Here is a 21,495-nt window from a genome sequence, read left to right as displayed (position 1 = left end):
TTATAACTATACATGTTAATAACCAGATGCTGTAACAATCAAGTTACCTCAGCACATATATTTTTCCTGCTTCATCTGAATAATATGCTGAAATAAAGATATGCATGGCGTCCTTTCCTGCAATTTCCTTTGTTTCCTCACACAATGAGTAGAAAGCTTGTGTTTTCCTTTGCAGCCCAACAACTGGTCAACTAGAAATCATCCAAAATTCCAAATCATTTTTTATCCCCCATTCCTGTGTCTCACATATAAATCTTTTCATTCTGTACCAAAGTTAATGCTCTGAGCTTTCTCTTTATTTCAATCTAGAACTGCAACAACTTTTCTGCTTCTCATATATACAATTCCAGCAGCAGCATAGAAATTAACATTTTATGTAAAGAAATAATATGGGTCACAATGAAAATTAAAAAAAAAAAATGATTACTAATGCCTAAATTAATCAGAGCTGCAGTTTTTCACCAACTTGTGAAGAAATCTAGAAATACAAACCCAAGAATTTTCTGGGAGTTTATGGCTAAAATGCATGGCTAAAGCTGAAACAATGTCAAAAGTAAATTTATGGACTTCTGGCTTCACAGCCATCCGTACAAGCATTGCTGTCCAGACCTCTGGGGCCAACTTTATTGCTTCACGGAGATATTGAAAACCGTTAAAAATCCTTAAGAGCATAGAATAATGCTCCTGCAAAATACAAAAATGTAGCATCACTATCCCATTATTGTTACACTTGAAATGAAGAAACTAAGAAAATTTACCATCAGAACCATATACCTAGTGAAACAAGACAAACAAGACATGATCTATCCCCTCTTCTTACTTTCAAATTGTCTGATCAAACATGAATATCAGACTAAACCAGTGGTTGTTAGGAACAATTGCCATGAAAAGGCATCATAATAATTAGGCAAAATGCTATTTTGGTCCCAATATTTTGGGGCATTTCCATTTTGGTTCTTGTGTTTTTCTAAGTTTCATTTTGGTCCTAGAGTTTTTCAGCAATGTTTTATTTTGGTCATAATCATCTCAGTGATGGAAAATTTTATTGTGGTAGACAGAATGTTCACACATGGACCTAGCTCTGGACAGGACATTGACAAAGCCTAGATTTTTGTTTTTTATTTATTTTTAAAGAAGAAAAACAGCTATTAGAATTTGGGTTTGAGGGGGGGGGGTTTGAGGTTTGATTTTAGTAAAGGGTTTGATTTTGGCGTGAATTTTCAGATTGCTGTGTTTGGTTACCAAGAAAGTGCAAGAAAAGAAAAGAAAATAAATTGGAGATTTTTTTTTTGTTCCGTTGTTGAGATGATGACAAGGACCAAAATGAAACATTGTTGAATAACTCAAGAAGCAAACAAAACTTTTAAAAACACAAGGACCAAAACGAAAATACCCATAATATAGGGACCAAATTAGCATTTTTTTTCGATATCCATGATATTTCTACAACATATAAGGGATTTTCAGTAAATGAATATAGTTTCAAAAAGTGCCACTTGTGCTGTTATATTCCCACTTGACCAGATTGACCAGGAAGGTATGAAGTCCCATATCTCAAACAAGAAATTAATAAGCATTGTAATGAAGGCACATAAGGCAATAGCTTCCAGAGGAAACTTCAACTGTAATGGCCAATAAATATCACAATTAGCTTATTCTGTGCTCCCTTTTAAGGTTTAAAGGCAAATGACAGCACTGAGAAAATATTTAAATTAATTCAAGATTTACATCCATTTAAGAAGTTGTTGTGCAATATACTCCACCAAAAGTTGGGTAAAACTCAATCTTTTAAAACCTGAAGCACTTAGGAACAAAAGAGACCTGTGGCCTTCAGAATTACCTCAGCATGTTCAAGTAACTGAAGATACTTTTTAAGAAAAATTGTCTAAGCAACAATTAGATACATCAATAAGATCAATTTAGACAAACCTCGAATTTAGTCATCCCTATTGCTTCAAGCTTCTCGCTTGGAATGCAACCAATGACTTCATCCTGCAGCAAAACATCAGCTGCTCCAATTATATCCCGAAGAAGGAAAACGCGAACCCTAACACCCTTTTCAGATAAAATGAACTGTAGAAGATCTTCAGTGGCAGAGACTACAGCACGCATGTCAAATGATTTCCAGCCCAGAGGACTTGAAGAACTTTCCTCAGAATTAGGGATTTCCTCAGTCAACTTGGATTCTGATATTGCTGCTATCTGGAACAATATAGAGAAGCCTCTTAATATAATTCCATGAAACAAATTATTGAAAAATTCTGTGTAAACAAAAAAAAAAATCAAAGAGACTTCGATTGAAGTCATCTTTCAAAAGACCGTTAATTGAATAGGTACATTCTATTGTAAATTTAATTGTTTCCCTCTCTTTTAGTTTGTAAGTATCATTTTCTGCAATATTTTGGACTATTTCATGTACACCTCCTGTATACTTGTATACTTGAGGTAGTTTCTCTTCATCAATAAAATTATATTAAGAAAGAATCAATTCAGGTAAAATTTTGAACTTTATGAAGTATAATCTCATTAAAAATAGCATGAACTGTTTCAAAAAATTCACATCTTATATGGAGAGAAATTACATTGCACATTAGACAGACAAAAAAAAAAAAAAAAGTAGAGACTACCTACCAGCCGCTCCAACCGATTCCATCTTATGGATCCATTATTACGAATGAGTAATTCTCTCAAAATTTTTCTCATATCAGGATTTGGGTCTTCCAGAAGTCTCCCAATGACAAAAGGATATGCACTCTCAATAACTTTGAAATCAGGATCCAGAACCTTTGCTGTGCCTTCTAACGATCCCAAAGCTCTTATCACCAGGGCATAGTCCGGGGGTAGAGAGAAGTTAAATTCATACATTATATCATATAGCTGATTCATTACTCCCTGAAATCCAATGCAGAAACAATATAATAAAGTTTTGTCCTATTATAACCACAATTGTGCTCAAGGAGTTTCTGAAAAGAAGAGAAGAATAAATTAAGAAACTGTGATCCTCATATACTCGGTGGGCCATCATGCCCACATTTTTTTTTCTTTTTATATAAACAGCATCACCTCACAGACTTCAAAAGAGTTACTAAACATCAGTAGATACATATTCTAAACAGATTGATATTTAGAACAAGCCTGATGCTGCCCCAGTAGTCAAAATACTCAAAACACAAATACATAATGCAGAGTACACCACAGAATTAATAACATGTGATTATCCACATGAAGATTAGAATCACATCTAAAACTTGAGTTTCTAAATGATATCATGACAAATATTTTAAGAGAAGCATGTAAGAGGTCCCCCGAAGCAAAAACAAGGGAAGACGATGAAGAAAATTGAAAACAATCCAAATATCCTAATGGCTTAGTCATCACAAGCAGTTCTCTAGCAGATCCATAGGAAACCCAATATAGAGCATTTAACGAAGCATACATGCTGGTAGTGCAACATCATTTAGACGCACGTGCAAATATATATAGAGCATTTAACGAAGCATACATGCTGGTAGTGCAACATCATTTAGACACACGTGCGCATATATATATATATATAAACAAACTTATTTTTAGAACAATCCAGCTCAATATCTTTTTATGACATCTAAACCAACAGACAAATGTATAGTACAATCAAGACCAACCATGCCCAAAGGGTTCAATTACTACGGTCTATGGTTTTGGTTGCTAGCATCAAAGGGTTCAATTATTGTGGTCATTGACGATAAAAACATGCATTGATGGTGGACATCAACATTAGTGGCAGCAATTAATTTTTGGCTCTAATACCATATTATTCTCAGGAAGTATGCTTATGGTTATTTAAATTATTCTAACACACATGCTTAGTATTTAACTATTTATACAAATAGCTTAATACATTATTACAAATTTACCCTAACATGTAAATACTACTCATAACATGGTATAATAAGTCTAGGGACACATAGTTATTAATAACTTTTTGACGTGGCCTGTAGTGCAGTAGTGTAAGTGGTAGGCCTATGCGAAAGAGATGTTGCTCTAATCACAACTTGCCACCATCAAGTTGTGAAAAAGGTTGTAAAAATTGTTGTTTCTTTATCAATGCTCAAATCAATAACCCCTCTCTAGATAATTTCAGCCTTATTGCCAGATACAAGCGTTTATCTTATATAAACATTTGAAACACACCTGAAAAGTGAGAATCCTATTTTATTCTTTTTAAGGGTGGAAAAAGACTACTTACCAAAAATATTTCATAGCATTAGTTTTTAAAATCAAATCACCAGAAGATAATATATATATATATATATATATTATAAGTAATTGTAAAATAGCCAGAAGATAATGGTGTACATTTGACATCAGAACATAATGAAAATATGTAGCTATGAGAGTTTTCAAGTTCCTTGAACATGGGAAATAGCAGTGGCACCTGCAGTAAACTTTCTCCAATTTAGTTGGCAACTTCATTCACTTTTTCTGAGGCAGGAAGGGCATAACTAAAGCTTCTCCCATCTGCTTTTCTTAAGGGAGCAGAGGTGAGTAGAGTAAATGGGAGGGGTATGGTTAAATGAACCTTGCTTGGATTTTTTTAAGAGGGGAGGGGGAGGGTTTTAAAGGGATTTGGAGAGGTATCTTACTCCTCATTTTTAATTTTCCCAAATTGGAGAGATTCGGAGGAAGAGTGGAGTGGAAGGATTAAAAAAATTGAAAAGTCAATCTTGCACTTAATATGTCAATTAATATTTATTTCTTTAAAATTAATAAAATAAGATCATAATGGTCAATTTACATTAAATTCTCCTCCCCTCTCCTCTCCCTACTTAATTTTAAAAAAATCCAAACAAAGGGGAGGGGTATCTATTCCCCTTCCCCCTACTTAATTTTTAAAACATCCAAACAAGATGAATGGGTAACCTGTAACCATTCCCCTCTACTCTCATTTACTCACCTCTCCTTCCCCTCCTTACCCTCTACTCCCCTCTCCCTCCAAACTTCCAAATATAGTGTTCATGACATAGGTGGTTGAACTTTTCCTTTTGTAATCATGACCAAACAAGAGAGTTTACAATAAATCTGCCATATGCCTAATTATATCCTAACGTGGATAGACTAATAACTTTGATTTGCTGATAATGGCTATACTAACCTCATATTTAATATATATATATATATATATGGAAATTACACAGCTAGCCACAAGATTTACATGGAATGGTTTATAAACCATAAGCACAAACCTGGAAGTCTTGAGATTGTCTAGTCCCATCAGCAAAGGCTTCTTGCAGTGCATCTGCAACAGACTTTATATCATCCCCTTCAGTAATAAATCCCAAAGAAAGAAAGTCATTTGCCAAACCCAGAGAGTCACGATTAACATAGTGCACAAGCTGAAAGAAACAAAAAATTATTAACAGATACACAACCTAAGGTGAATTCAACAGCTTTTGGCATTATAGTCTATTGAAGAAGGGCGAGGGATGAGAAATCAAAAAGTGAGAGCATATTAGAAACTAATCAAGATTCATCAACACATAACACTTTTAAATGACTCGGCTTGAAAAGAGATTGGTTGACATCATTAAAATGATTTTAGATATAGGAAAACAACAATAAACAAACATGCAAAGATACATGGGAACTGTTTTCAAATATTTTTACATAGGTAAATAAAGGTTGCCTGAACCTACTCGCTTTTTAGAACATCAATATGCAAGTGCACAAGATATCAAGCTCACTGGGCACCTAAGGCACATTTTCAGATACTAAGCAAAACTCTAATTTTAATTTAAGAGAAAAAAATGACAAGTAAAAAGGAGAACATTGAACCAATAATACACAGATGAATAGTGTATGGGCAGTCAATGCTAATAGTTAGAAATGCTACCTCTAACACAAATCTCTTTGGTACATGTAACTAAAGCCAGAGATAATGGCTTCATGGGCCTCCAGTTTACAAATTCACTTTTTTAAAGTTAATAATGTGATAAGGTACTTTATGCTTTTTTTTTTGGATTGAAAAAGAAAAATATTTATTAAAAATCAAAGATGGGGATTCCTTTCAATATACAAGCAGTGTACTGAAAGACAACCTCCACATACAGTACAGCAATCAAGAAATCTAAAAAAGAGAAATAGAATGGCATAGTAAACAGCCATCCACTCAAAACAGAACACGCTAAAAAGTTAACTTCGCCTCTGTCATGCTCTGTTCTAAACCTTTAAAGGCTCGTTCAATATGCTCCTTCCAAATGACCCACAATGCAAGGAAGAATGGCCTGCCAAAGGACACCCGAACAACCTTTAACAAAGCCCCCACCCCAACAGTGTTGAACTCAATCACCCTGTTTGGCATCACCTATTGCACCCCAAAAAAACTAAATATGAGAAACCAAAACTAAATAACAATTTCACAATGAAGCAATAAATGGTCAACACTCTCCCCGCTGTCTGTTCTTGCTCATGTAAGACCAATAAACAACAATAATCCTTGGATTGCGTAAGTTAAATCCACCATAATGATTTTTCCCAACGCCGCACTCAATGTGAAAAATGCTATCTTAGTTGGGACATGAGCCTTCCAAATACTCTTCCAAGGAAACAATAAATCAAAGCTGCCACAAAGCACTGTATAAAATGATTTCACCTCAAACAGCCCTGTCTTCGTAGGTCTCCAACAAATCCAATCAGCAACACCCCTTCAAGATCTATTGGGTGCATGTCTAACTTACCAATAAAAGAAAAGATAAGACAATCTGAAATATTGGACAAAGATGCATTGACTACTTGACTGAGAGTTTTCTTTAAAAAAAAAAAAATAATGGCGAGAGTTTAACAGTTCAACTACTTTATGGAGTAGAAAAAAAGTGAACATAAAAACAGAAGTAGATGAGCCAAGACAAGCAGCACCGCTGACAGAGTAGCACTGTGGTGCCAAGATGATGCCAATGAGGGTCGACAAACTGAGTCCAGAGCCTATAGGTGCAGATTGGCGAGAGAGATGGGAAACCTCTGGTGTTCAGAGTAAGAATGAAAGAGATTGATTTTAAGTTTTACAGATCTAGAGCTTTCAAATTGTGCTAGGTTGTATAAATAAATAAATAAAACTCTCTTTTTCAACGCCCCTTCCCCCCACCCCCCTTTTTTTTCTTTCAAATTTTGGGAGTAAGGCTTTGTAGTTGTTATTATTGTTGTGTCCCAGCTGCGTCTGAAAAATATAATAATAAAAAGAATTTTATTTTTGCCAGACATCCCACGGACACACAGGCAGCTGTGCGCCATTCCCATGTTGGAAGCCAACACGTTGCCCATTTTGGTATGTCCATGCTTCACATAGTACACCTAGTTTTTTCACCAAAAAAATTGTAATAACTATATCTAATTTTATTTCTTAAGTACATACTGTTCGACTAATAACACGTTAGTTACAAAGTGTTACAATCTTAAAATAAAACTGACGACAATGACGTCTACAACTCAATGAACAACCATGTAATACATTCTTCTCAGGAAACCCTGCAAATAGTATTAACAACAAGAATTTCACTTGAAATATCAACATAAATCCATGCCGAAACTCAAATCTTCTTGTGGTAAAAATTGCAGGCCATGACACAAGAAATGGTATGCAACATCATGCACATCAGCACATGACCTGTAAGTCACAGAGAAACTAAATAACAACTTTCCAATAGGAATAATATCTGGCCCTATTCTCTTAGTTCATCAACAGATGATTGTGTACACCAAAATTACAGAGCATTTGCATTTTTGTAAGACTAAGGAATTTCCATAAAAGAATGCTTAAATTTTCTATCATGAATACACTCAAATTCAGAGCTTTCCCCTCAGTTAATTACCATGCAACTAGTTCTTACCATTTGAATAAGTCCTACTTGGTAGTGGCGAGGAATATCCCCCGTCATTCCAAAATCAAAATATGCAAGAGTTCCATCGTCTGTAGCAACAAGGTTTCCCGGATGTGGGTCAGCATGGAAAAATCCAACCTCAAGCAATTGCCTCAAAGAGCAGTATAAGCCCTATGAATACAAAGGAATGAGGGTGATAAATACAAAACTTCAGGAAAAATAACACGCAATGCATTTGCAAAAAGATTGTATGATAATGTTCAATGCCAGAAAATAATTTATTATGAACCACCAATGCACAACAGAGAAATTTCTGCTTGATACCTGATCAATCAGCTTCTGTCTGTTTAGACAGGCCTTTCTCAGGCCAATTTCATCCGTAAGCTTTATTCCGTCAATCCACTCCATAGTAAGCACAGCAGTCCGTGAGAATTCCCAATATATTTTTGGAACTTTAACACCGTTAGCTCGTTCATATTGCACAGTTTTCCCAGCTGTAGTTTTTTGGTGGCTATTTTGATTATCACCTGTTCACCCATCAAAACTCTGCTTAAACAAATTGTGCATATACTTGATCAAAGACACAACATAAAATTCAACCACACACACACTGAGCCTTATGGAAGGGTGTTGATATCCTAAAACGACATCTTATACACAAAAAGATGCCATCGCATACCCAGCATCCAGAAAGCATTTCTATAATAAGCACACAGTACAAGCTGTTCTGAATAAATTAAAGGCTCAGATGTTACCATCCGTTTCCCACAAACTTCATTCAGAACTATATTTTCATCTTGATCAAGTGGTCCTCAAAAAAGTAAAGCCACAAAGAAATGGGAAAATTAAACCTCAATAAGCAAAATACTTGCTGACCAAATTTGCACTTCAAATATAGGTGGTCTAAGCATACAGGTAAAGATATTCATTCATATCTACACTGTTATACGACCTTGAAAACTAATACATATACTGCACAGGTTAGAAGTGGGGAACAACTTACACGGGTAGCAACCATAGAGAGAAGCAAAACGATCAGCATTTTTCCCCTCTTGGACATAATCAATCTCATCAAACATGTGCCTGACCTGTTTATTCAAAAGACATCTGAAGACATCCATAAGCATGTACATTGACAATCGCATTAAGAACATAATGGTAAACGTGCCATTGAATAAGTAAAAACAAAAGAAATAAGAAGCACTTCATAGATAAGCATTGACGATACACAAAAGCTGACATAAAAAAAATATGATGCCAAAAGTTGATACAAACAATACACACACTGATATAAGCCATGGTGAGTTGTGGTAAAGGTCATGGGTTAGAGGAAAACAAGGCCAACAGACACAGATGGCTAAGATGATGTGTATGATAGAAGATTTTTCATGAAATTTACAAGCTCTTTAGCAACGGGAACCAGTGGGAGTCTGTATGGAGAGTTTGGGAGGCAACCACAATCACTTGACATACTGGAGGTACTTAGGTAGTATCAAGGATGAGATTAAATAGAAGATGAAAACTCCCTCCTTGATGCAGGACTTATAGAACATGTGGCACAAGACATTGTAGGATAAGTTAGTGTCTAACTTGATTATAATGATTTAGAGACGCACTACCCAGGTACACTGGTTGTATACATAAAGAGGAAACACCAAAAATAAATAAAACAAAAGAGAGAAAAAAACAACGGTTAACTAAAACTTTCAATGAAATTCCAAAGAGAAACTTTTTAGTGAATGTGGATACTTTCACTAGGAAAGATATGGTTTTTAATAATTCTTCAATCTACATAATGTCAAATCATGAGAATCTTTACTTCTATTTTCGTGTCTGGTAAGAATTTAAAGATCAAGACTCAATTCAACAAGATTCAAAAGATGCAAGGATGAGGTTGAGCCAATTTTTAGAATAAATATGTATAGTGACAAATGATGGTAATTCCAAGACTTGTTCATCTTACAAGCTGAAGAAAAGTTCTTATAATTGTTATGCACAAATTCTATATTAGGGATAAGGAACTATTTCTTGATGATAAAAATAATCAGAAGTATTAATTAGGCCTCCAAAAAGATCATGGAAAATTGAAGTCAAACTTGAGGTCAAGTTTTGTCCGACATGAGAACTAATGTCAAAGAAATTAATCTCAAGTAAAGAAATCTCATTGGTCCATTTTGTCTAGCTTGTGTGTGCGTGCATATGTATATACTAAGTAGATATTTTTAGTAATTGTATCAAGTCTTTTCTTCTCTACTATATGAAATTTAAAATTTGAATATTTCTTGAACTAATTTATTCTAGAAATTGATCTATCAGTGTTCCAGCTTCAATCATACTTTCTTCTCCTAGTTGTAAACTTGTTATGTTGCTGGAATTTCTTCTTAAACCCTTTGTAAGCATCAATTTGCTTGAAGGTGGCCTCCTCAATTTGCTTGATGGGGTGTATTTGGAGGCAACACAATCGGTGGATGTTTGAGAATTTAGATAGATCCGATGACCAACTGCTTGCTCTCTTTTCTGGTTCCCTTTTTTAATGGGCTAGGGCTTGGGGACTCGCATCTAGCGATTCTCTTCCTTTATTCCTTAGCTCTCTTCTTCTTTGTAATTAGTGTTTTTTTTATGTTTTTGTTTTTCCATCTTTTTTCGTACTTTTGATATGCTAGTGCTACTTTGCATTTAGCAGTTTTTTTAATATACATCTTTCTTACCTATTAAAAAAAAATCATACACACACACACATCCTAAAAGAAGGAAGTTATAGAAAATGAAATAAGCTAACAACCTTGTAGCTCAACTAACACCTCTTGGTGTTTCTAATGGAGATATCCAAGGGTTCAAATTCCCCACCCCCAACTATTGAATTATCAACAAAAAATAAATAAATACATAAGTGAGAAGAAGAATAAGGGGAATGACAAGATTGAAGATGTAGGGATGCAGCTTACTCATAACAAAGTCAAAGATAAACTCTTATGCTCATGAGAGTTTTCATATACTTCTTTCTTACTTAATAAAAATAAAAAAAGAGTTTTCATGAACCAGATAAAGGGTGAGGAAGATTTTGAAAGTGGAAGACCGAAACTTTTGGATTGATCATTTCACGTATACAAGCAATAGTGATGGGGTCGTATAGCTGTTGTGTTTTGTATACAATAAAATTTCAAGTACAGTCTATTTCTATATATATATATAAAGAGAGAGAGAGAGAGAGCGAGCGAGAGAGAGAGAGAGAGAGACCACCAATAAATTGGGGCTATCCATGGGCTGGGGCAGACCTACACCATGGAACAGTTATCAAGATGGTCCAACATCAGGCCTAACCCACTAACCACTAATCCCCATTTCCAAAGCAAAACACCAAGAAATTATTGTAGAGCCCTATTTTTTATGTATAATCATCTAAATAGCATTTGAAGAGGGAAATAAATCAAATATTGGGCATAGAGAGGACATCCAGTAAATTTTAACAAGAAAATTTCTCAATGCTGGCTTCAGAGTTTTATTGTCTTTGTGAGTAAAGAATCCAATACAAGATCTTGAAGATATCAATTTTAAGCATATTTTTGAAATGAAGATACTATATGCGGCAGCAGAAATCATTAACAAAGAAGGCTGGATATCTATACAGTTGAGATACAGAAGGCTCACCACTTCATTCACAGCTACTAAGAGGTCTTTACGGGCATTAGCGAACCGCTTCAATTGACCCCCAATCATCTGGAATAGTAATGCATCAAGGGTCAATGAAAGTGACATACCCGGTCTCTGTACCTTGACAGCTACCAACTCTCCAGAATGCAGGTGAGCTGCAAGACTTGAACAACAAAATGAAACATTTAGCTTCAGTTTTCTCCAACATACAGATCTTCCCAGGACATCTATATGGAAAAGTGAAGAGACAGATCAATGCAACCCGACTAGAGAGCATATAATCTTCCCATTTTTCAAAAGAGATTCTCTAACCTTTATAAACCTGCCCTAAGGATGCCGCTGCAATAGGCTCTGGACTGATGTCAGCAAAAATTTGTGAAAGAGGAGCACCCAACTGGGTTTCAATAGATTTAATTGCAATGTGAGTTGGAAATGGAGGTATTTGATCCTACACAACATACAGGAAAGCTTAAACTGTGAGAGATAAACCAACATGGCAGCAGAAGATCTAATCATCATACTTGGTCACATGACCCATTGGGAAGAGGCAAACGATAAAAAGAAATCTAGCAAACCTGTAACTTAGCAAGCTCTTGACAATATACAGTTGGCAATATATCTGGCCTTGTGCTCAAAGCTTGCCCAAGCTGTAAATACAAATAAAAGGTTAGATAAGTAAATTTCAGCATATAGCAATTTGAGAGTCATCTAATGATTTGAAATTCCAATCCAGGTGATTACTCCTCATCACATTCCATTTATAACATCCATCACACAGAAGTTTGTAAAAGAATTAATGCAAATTTTGTAGAGAATGCAAGGGAATAAATAATACTCTTTTCTCGCAAGGATACCTTTGCAATCTCAGATTTTTGTTTAATGAGTTGTAAGATAAAAGAGCATTCTCCAACTCTTGGTCCGTCCCCCCACCCCCCCGCCCCACCTCTTCCCCCACACACACACCCGGGGGGAAAAAAAACAAAACAACAAAGTGATTGGCTAAAGGCAGGATTTGATCCCAAAGTCCATGGTATATTTACCAACAGGATTTACCAGCTAGCCACCGTCACATATTTTCTTTCGGAATGTGTGGGTTTCTTTCCCTTCAAACCAGAGAGCCAAAGTACACCTATGTATCTCATGTCTATAATCTTTTTTACACACCACCTGATCAAGCTCTTCCATCTTCTCCTACTCTTCCTTCACCTTCAAACAGAATTGAATCTTCACCCCTCAGTATAAGTTGATGATATATACATATAAAAGATAGAATTTCAACTTATAGCGTCCGCAGTCCGCTCCCTGACAATTGCTCTTTATCATCACACCAACTGGTTTTTTGTGTAGGCGAGGTTTGAACCCCATATCTCTTATTCAATGACAAGAAATTTTACCAGTTGAGATAATTGAAACCTACGCATTAGTTGATGATATAAGTCTTCTATCTAAATTACATGTTAAATGTATGCTGAAATATTGATATACTGGGGGCAAACAACCACATTCAACCACTGACAGAATTGAATCCTCACCCCTCAGCATTAGTGGATTATATTAATCTTGTGTCTAATAATTACATGTGAAATGAATGCTGAAAGATTGATGTATGGGAACAAACAACAACCTTCAACCACTGACAGAATTGAATCTTCACCTCCTCAGTATTAGTTGATGATATTAATCTTCTATCTGACAATTACACTTACATGTTAAATGTATGATGAAAGATTGATATACCAGAAACAAACAAACATGTCCATACACAGCCTACATTAGACCTTCAAAGATAACATCAAAACCTTGGACCCAAAACTTTGGGGTCCTCTATCCTCATTCTTCCCCTATCCAAAGTCATTCTCTTTGTTGCTTCTTTAATTGACATGTCCTTTTTTACTAGTTCCACTAGCGTTATTTTACTTCATGCTCTACCTCTTTTCATTCTCTCTACTTGAATCAAATCACTCTTCCTCATTGATACATGAATTGCTCTTATTTACATATGACCAAACCATCTCAAGCAACTCTCCTGCATCTTCTCATCAATAAGAGTCACTCCTATCTTTAAACAAATTTCTTCATTCCATACCCTACATTAGACACTCAACTTCATGTAATGCATATAGTTCTAAAATACAGAATAAAAATGAAAAAAGGCAGGAAGATATGACAAATTTTAAGACTACTAAAGAAAATGACAAGGAAATTTCACAACAACAAGAATGACTTGCCTTGATGTAGAATGGGCCCAAGCGGATCAAAGTTTCACGGAACTGCAATAAAATGTACATAAGTTACTGTAAATTTAAATCAGTGACATGTATTCTTGTGTTTCTCCGCCAAAGAAATAAATAAAATATAGCTCCAACTTATATTCATATTGGTAACATGTTTCCCCAAATTAAAAAATCAGCATGTGCATTTGGATTAGCTTTTTACTGATTTGTCAAAATTGAGTAAAGTGCAGTTGTATCTAGAAATTTGTGAAGCTTTAAAATGCTGTTCATAAGAAAATAAGCTAATAAGTTTTTTTTTTTTTTAAGAAGGAAGGAGAAGAAGCTAATCCAAACACATGCACATAAACTTATTTATGCATGAATAAACTTTAAATTAAAGATGCTTAATCGCCCTTTTTTTTTATAGGTAATAGGACTTTTATTGAATGAAATGAACATCATGTTCACGATGGTGAACACTTTGAACATGAAACGAATAAATAAAACTCAAGAGCTAGATCGAACAAAATTCAAAAAATCAGGAATGGAAAGATGTTGCATAAACCCCCAATTACCAAATAAAAGAGATTTTAAGAGATCTAAAGGTATCTCCTTATCTTCAAAGGTATCTCCTTATCTTCAAAGGTACAGGTATTACGTTTCTACCAAACCAACCACGTTTCTACCAAACCAACCACATCAGACATGCTAGAACCATATTCCAAGTAGTGGAATGGTGCTCCCTAAACCAATTCCTACATGCAAAAAGAAGAGAACTAACCACTTCGGTATCACCCATTGGATCCCAAACACCTGAAAAACTTCTCTCCATAAAGCATTAGCAAACTTACAATGGAGTAAAAGATGGTCCACAAATTCTCCATCACAATGACATAAGCAGCACCAATTTACTAGGGCCTTCCATCTCAATGGTGAGAATCCCACCCCTAGCTGCTATCCATAAAAATAAAGACACTCTTTTAGGCACCTTCACACACCAAATGTTCTTCCAAGGGAAGATATTAGTAAAAGAACCGACCAAAAAATTATTATAGGAGCGCACATCAAACACACCAGTCTAAGTCAACTTCCAAGTCCGGTTATCATCCCCGCTCCCCTTGGCGTATGGGATAAAGAAGCTCAAAAAAATAATATACACCCGTTAATTCCCAATAATGAAAAGCTTGGTGGAATTGTAAATTCCAACTCCCACTTCCCCCTTCTAATGTAGAAACCACCAAATCAGAAATTTTAGGCTTCTTTAGACCGAGAACGAGCGAATAAATTTGGAAACATGTCCTTTAGAGGAGGATTTCCACTCCAAGGATAGTACCAAAATCGAATACAATGACCCTCACCCACATCATACGCTACATGTCCAAAGAATTTCTGTACTCCTGCCCTAATACTCTTCCACATCTCACACCCATAAGTTCCTCTCACATCTCCAGTACACCAGCCTCCTCCAGTCACACCATATTTAGTTGCTATAACCAGACATCATAACCTGTTACTTTCCTTCCCAAAGCGCCATAGCCAATTTCCAAGCAAAGCCTGGTTAAACAATCCAATCCTTTGAATCCCCAACCCACCAACCTCCATTGGCAAACAAACCTTATCCCAAGCAACTAAAGGATATTTAAAAGTTTCCTCAAAAGCCCCCCCCAGTGGAAATTCTTCTGAATCCCTTCTAATCTAGCCGCCACAACTTAATCACCCATTCTAGAGCTCAACGCTCAAACTATGCAGGAATTATTTTGGATGATAAATCATGAATTGAGACACTATCAATCAGCATATTCAGATCAAGAAATTCCTTTAAAATCTCTTTCAATAAATATTATTACTTCATAAAAATTCTTAAAAAAAGTATGTTATCTATAATATCAGCAATTCTTTACAAATTAATTCGTCGAACAAAGAGAAAGAAACGTGAATTGTTCTTCCCTTGTTCTTTGGAGCAAAACACTTGAATTTTACTTCAAGGCAAACAATAAGGGTTCGTTTGGTTGGAAGGATGGAAAAGTAGGCGGATAGAAAAGATTTAGTTTTCCTTCCGTGTGTTTGATTTAGGGAGTGGAAAAGTGGAGAGATAGAAAACTCTTTTATTTGGTTGAGTAAAAAAGTGAGAGGATAGAAATTGTAGTTTGAAAAAATTTACTCTCATGCCCTTAGTACATAAAAAACTATTTTTTAAACTATTTTTTAATAGTTTATAAAAATTATTTTTTTTAATTACTACAAACTAACACAACTAATAAAACATCCGGAAAAACAATAATAATAATAATAATAATAATAATAATAATAATAATAATAAATGTTTCCGTTTGATTAAAAAAAAAAAAAAAAAGAAGAAGAAGAAGCAATACATGAAACAATGCCCAAAAAAAAAAAAAGCAAAAAGCAAAACATGAAACAAAGTCAAGTTCAACTCCAGCCAGAAACAAAAAAGAAGAAGGAAAAAAAGAAGCAACATTAAATAAGGGGAGGGCAGATGGGTAGTTTCCCATCAAACCCACTCCCTCCCCACTTTTCTCTCTAGTTTTCTTCCCAAATTGGGGAGAAAACTTTTTCTTCTTCTATGGTGGGCCCTGGGTTTCCCCACCCCCATTCTCTCATTCCCAACCAAAAACCCTCCTCTCTCCTATTTTCTCTTCCCCCTTTATCATTTCACCCAACCAAAACATACCATAAGGAATAGCTATGGGAATAGATGGAAGCCTACAAAATAGTTGAGGACTTTATTGTGACCAAATGGTAGGGCCACTTTGGTAGGCTTGTAACATTCATAAATTTTGTTAATATGAGAAGCTGCAACTGCTTGAGAAGCAACCCTTTGGCTACTTCTCAAAAGCCACCTACAAAGCTCAAGCAGCATTACAAAGCAGTAAAGAACCCCTTACCAGAAGATTCAACAATGATGGAATGGCAAGAGGCACAGATATTGTAGCAGTACCAGCAGACTCATTATATGTAAAAGCAATTGGCATCCTTATTAAAAAAAATTAAACGGGAAAAAAAAAAAAGGAAACAACATAGCATGCAACACATCCTACATAGGACATACTGAACCTACGAACAGGTGTGCAATATCCATGTTGTTGTCGTGTTGCTAACTGAGACTGATTTTTTTTATTTTTTATAATGATAGTTACAACAGGAAAAGGGGGATTTGAATGCTAGATGTCTACATTAAAAACATCAGGAGGTGTCAAATAATTTAGTTATAAGGCTCTTGGCAACTGAGGCTGATATTGAGCTCAAATAAAAATTTTAAAGCTTAAGAAAAATGAAGCAGGAACTAACACAGTCCAACATTCTCATTGAGAATGCCCATTCAATGAATCAACAACCTCAAAACCATCCACTATCTGAACAATTTACTGCACCAGACCCAGAGAATGATTCTTGTGCCAAAGATGAAGTGCATAAACAAGCGAACAGAGTGCAAAAACAATTGAAAAAATCCAACAAATATGGCATAAATGGAAAAGTAAAAGTATGGCAGTACCCAACTATTGCATTGGTTGACAATGTAGGCCAACATTTCACATAAATGCATAAAGACGTCATAACAAAAAGAGATGAATGGCACAACAAAACTCCAAACCCAGTAACTATGGTGTCTAGGCTAAAGGATTGAGAGCTACAACCATGAAAGATCAATGTTGCCCAGACAGGAGAAATTTATCCACGATATGGCTACCTCGTTGGTAAGAACCACCAAGCAGCTTAACATAACAAATAGAAAGTGCACAATTGTAACAGCTTGGTAGTTGCTGATAGCATCATTATAATGATAGCAAGTGGTACTCCAAAAACATATAAAAAATAGAATAAAATAATTTAAAATCACTTTATTAAAAAAACTTAGTTTTAAGAGGGCAGGGCCGCAAGGGGGGAGGAGGGAGACTCCTAGTATGGGAAGTATACAAGAGAAGAACAAAAAAACTTAGTTCCTCATCCTCAAACAGCCAAAACTTCAAACGAAAGAAGAAAAAGTAACAAGAATAGACTGAAACAAAACTTAGAGTTGCAAGTTGCAACGTATTTATAGAAAAATATCACAAGCTAACCACCATACTGCACCACACAAAGTTGCAAATTTAAATGAATTGCTAAACAGATAAAAATAAACAATGTTGCAAGTTTAAATGAATTGTTAAACAGATACAGACAAAAAAAAAAATTAATATTTTTTAAAAAGTCATACTGTATGAGACTCACACTTATGTGGGGTTTGAGAGAGGTGGTTTGGGAGGCAACCTTCTCCTAAATTGAGGAGAGGCTGATTCTCAAACTCGAATATAAAAGTAGAGATGATAATAAAATAGATGTCTATTATATCTTTGTCATTTCGTTTGAGCTCCTTGATGGTAATATGCCAAAACTAGCACACGATCGAAGTTAAGATGCTCCTAGAAAGGTATGATGTTAATGTGTCAATGCTAGTATCATGATCAAAGTGAAGATGTTCCTAGGAAGGTCTATTTTCTATTGCATAAATTGGTACTTGGGATGGTGTCGCCAATCCACTCCCATTATTGAATTGTCATGTATTGAAAGCACTATTTTTCCATACTTCTGTGTTGAAATAAAGAATTTTCAAATAAAGGGGCCTCTAAATTAAGAAATATGCTAACAAATCGATATTTATGCCTTGCTCATCACAACTCAACTTCACAGAATTTGAGGAACTAAGTTATGGTCAACACCTCCATCCATGCAAGTTCCAAACTCAGCCAAAAGCAACAGAGAATTATCCACAGCATGAGTAAAATAAAAGGTGTCAAATACCTTGATGGCACGTTTTGTTATGTCTCGCACGAAGAATTGCGAAAAGCTTAGCTTCAACACATGAAATGAAACAATTGCTGCTCTATACAAAGCCAAAAATGGACCAAAACGAGGAACAACGGAAACACTTTTTCCATAAGTTCCAAGAGTATGCCCAAATTCACTTTCTAGCGATTCCTTCCTCAGCTTTGCATACGCTGCCGATGGGCTTCCACCATGCACACTGGAGAAACCTGTCGAAAATCTGCACCAATATCTCTAAGCTGAAGTACAACAATCATGGAGACATAGGAAAACTTCAAAGAACAACTATGAATCATTCAGGAATTTCTGTACGCAAAACATAAATGTCAAGTTTTCACAAAATTTAAGAAACCAATCCACTTACGAATTTCGGAGCAACAGCTGTGATGGAATCCAATTATCTTGTCTTCTAACAACTTCAATATCTGTTTGACATCCCAATGACATGCATTTCCGCAAGATAGCCACAACGAAACTATCATGGTGTGAAGCTGCAGGGAAAACCAAGTGAAGTGACAAGACTAGTATCATGATCCATGCTGGCAGTAAAGATAGTAAGAGCCAAGTGACAACAAAGGCCATGGCAGATAAACTAATAAGGATTGTATTTTTATTATGAAAAAAAAAATGTTGCAGACCACACACCCAATTGATAAAAATATTATTGGGAAAAAAATTTATCTCCAAACCAGTTTGGAGGCAACTTCCCCCAACCCACAATATGGCAATTAAAAAGACCATCCACATATACTTTTATTCACGTGATATTATTCATGAGTCATGTGATTTATTTAACTAATACACATAGATAGTTATATATTGCCACGTAGTGTGTTGGAGAAGATTCCTCCTGAAAACCTTGTCCATATGCTAATATAGAAAAATTCCATTAATCAGTCAGAAAACACTGTCAACAATTCCATAATTCAGATTAGACTAAATTAATTTAGTTCTGTGAAAACAACAGCTCCTGCTTCATGGGCAGGGTGGATCTGACCAGCAAACTGGAAATACAAATTGGATCTCTAACAGGTTCAATTGATGAAGCCTTTTGTAACTTCACAACATGCCCAACAAACAAACATTAGTTCATGCAAAAAGAGAGGACAACAAAAACAAGAACTAAGCAAAAGAAAGAATCAAACAAAGGGCGGAAACTAGTCCCGACTTTCATTATCCAAAATTTTCCACTTCGCCTTGCATTAAAGCCTTCGTAACGACCACTTTTCTAATACTTATCACTATAGAGACACATACTTGAATAAACCATTAAGCACCCTAGAAAACCTAAGCCACATTCCAAACCCTGACTCTTACAACACTAGTTGTTTGAAACAAAATTCCAAGAAAGTTATAACAACACAAAGTTCAAGCAACAAGCCAATAATAAATCAAACCATAACCTATAAACTAGCCCCTAGAAATTCCACTAATGACATTAACAAATTTAAAGTTATATTCAAAATATCACTTCGCTTAAATATATCCATACAAATATCTTGTCCATGTTGACCGAACAAAAAAAACAAACAATCTAATGTCTATTATAACAATAAACCTAACAAAAGCTCTCGTTTGATTTCCGAGAAACAAATTACATGGAAACTCAATTCTCACAGTAGTTTTAACCTTGAATTTTCATTTATTGAACGTGTTTTGAAGATTTTGAGTTCCTTTTTTCTATTCCTACATTTTCTCAAGGATCAAATAGAAGCTACGTAAAATGTAAAGTAAATAGAAGAGGATTGGTACTTCTGGAGAGCACAGCGACATTGCGGTGACGGTTGAGAATGGCAATAGCAAAGACATTCCTCATTGGCTACCGGAAGATATTAGCTGAACGAAGATTGGGGCAGAGTTGACGAACCCATACGAAAGCGAGTTTGCAACGCAGGTGTTTGTGGTAATGCGCAAGCGAAACGAGAATTTTGAATTGAGAACTCACTCTGTGGCTGATTTGATTTCACATACAAACAACAGCAGTATTATTCTGTGTATTTGTGTTTGTGTGTAACAGTGAGAGAGAGAGAGACGGGTTGCTTGAGCAGCGAGAAAACGGCCACGTATGGTCTACTTGGCACCTCCAGAGCGAGACGCTATTATTTGACCTACCTGAAGTAGAGCAAGGCTATTTGGATCCGTTTGGTAACGTTATTTAAGTAATGTGAAAATAGACGTGGTTAAAAATATATTAAGAAGATGAGCGTTCTGTTGTTTAAACACCAAAAAAATTATTGTTCAAACAATATTAACAAACAGGCCTTTGGGATCTGCTCAGCCTTTCTTCAATCAAAGGAAGGGAACAATGCTGTTTTCAATTCTATCATTCCTTTTTTTTTTTTTTAACTTTTGGAAGAGTTGTTCAAGTTGGATTTGAATTTTGCTAAAGGCCCAACTCATTCGGACAATCCAAGATGGCAAAATGAATTATAAGTGCACAATTTGTACTCGGACCCAACCGCGTGATGGGCTCAGGCCCAAAAAATCTTATACAATCAAATTTGTAGAGAGTTGACCTGAAACCTAGGTTTTATGGATATTGGACAACAAATAAGTGGTCTAGATCGTCACTATCTACACAATCAATGGATAAGAAATATCAAAAATTCTCCTCGAATATAAGCCGAGGATCACTTGTATTGCCTTTCCTTCTTCAAACAAAAAATTACAATTGAAGCTGATGTGTACAATGCTTTCTTCCTTTTCCTTTCCTTTTTCTAATGCCTTTTTTCTTCCTTTATATCACTCTCTTTCTTCCTTTTACTGTCCACGTGTACCACAAATTACCAAATTAGATACTTGTCCCATCCGCCACCCTTGTGAAGTCTTCAAACAATAACTGTAAAGCTGATCACCTCCATGCAGAGGTCATTTTTTCATTAATGCGGTTAGAGAGGTAGGTGCAGAGTCTTTAATGCGGTGGTAGCAGCTTTCTTCAAGATATTTCCTATCCA

The 21,495-nt window shown here is 35.5% G+C and overlaps 1 protein-coding gene across 2 annotated transcripts; it reads right to left on the bottom strand.

Annotated features, from left to right (window-relative positions):
- Positions 1-270: 270 nt before the first annotated feature.
- Positions 271-20,649, bottom strand: LOC142622629 (uncharacterized). 2 transcript variants are annotated; one of them, XM_075796145.1, is made up of 14 exons: positions 20,294-20,649; positions 18,906-19,032; positions 18,518-18,761; positions 13,733-13,774; positions 12,080-12,151; positions 11,817-11,952; positions 11,502-11,659; positions 8,857-8,941; positions 8,178-8,380; positions 7,863-8,024; positions 5,226-5,375; positions 2,632-2,892; positions 1,930-2,202; positions 271-684 (listed from the first exon to the last, which is right to left on the bottom strand). In XM_075796145.1, exons 1-14 carry the CDS (start codon positions 20,355-20,357, stop codon positions 439-441), a joined length of 2,223 nt encoding a protein of 740 aa, XP_075652260.1. In that variant the 5' UTR covers positions 20,358-20,649; the 3' UTR covers positions 271-438. The 2 variants fall into 2 exon arrangements, with proteins under 2 accessions (XP_075652260.1, XP_075652259.1); XM_075796144.1 differs by having other exon boundaries at positions 11,502-11,731; positions 20,294-20,636.
- Between the last annotated feature and the right edge of the window lie 846 nt (positions 20,650-21,495).

Source organism: Castanea sativa, chromosome 1 (genome assembly GCF_040712315.1).
Source record: "Castanea sativa cultivar Marrone di Chiusa Pesio chromosome 1, ASM4071231v1".
Taxonomy (NCBI): domain Eukaryota; kingdom Viridiplantae; phylum Streptophyta; class Magnoliopsida; order Fagales; family Fagaceae; genus Castanea; species Castanea sativa.
This window is presented reverse-complemented; position numbering and strand designations above follow the sequence as displayed.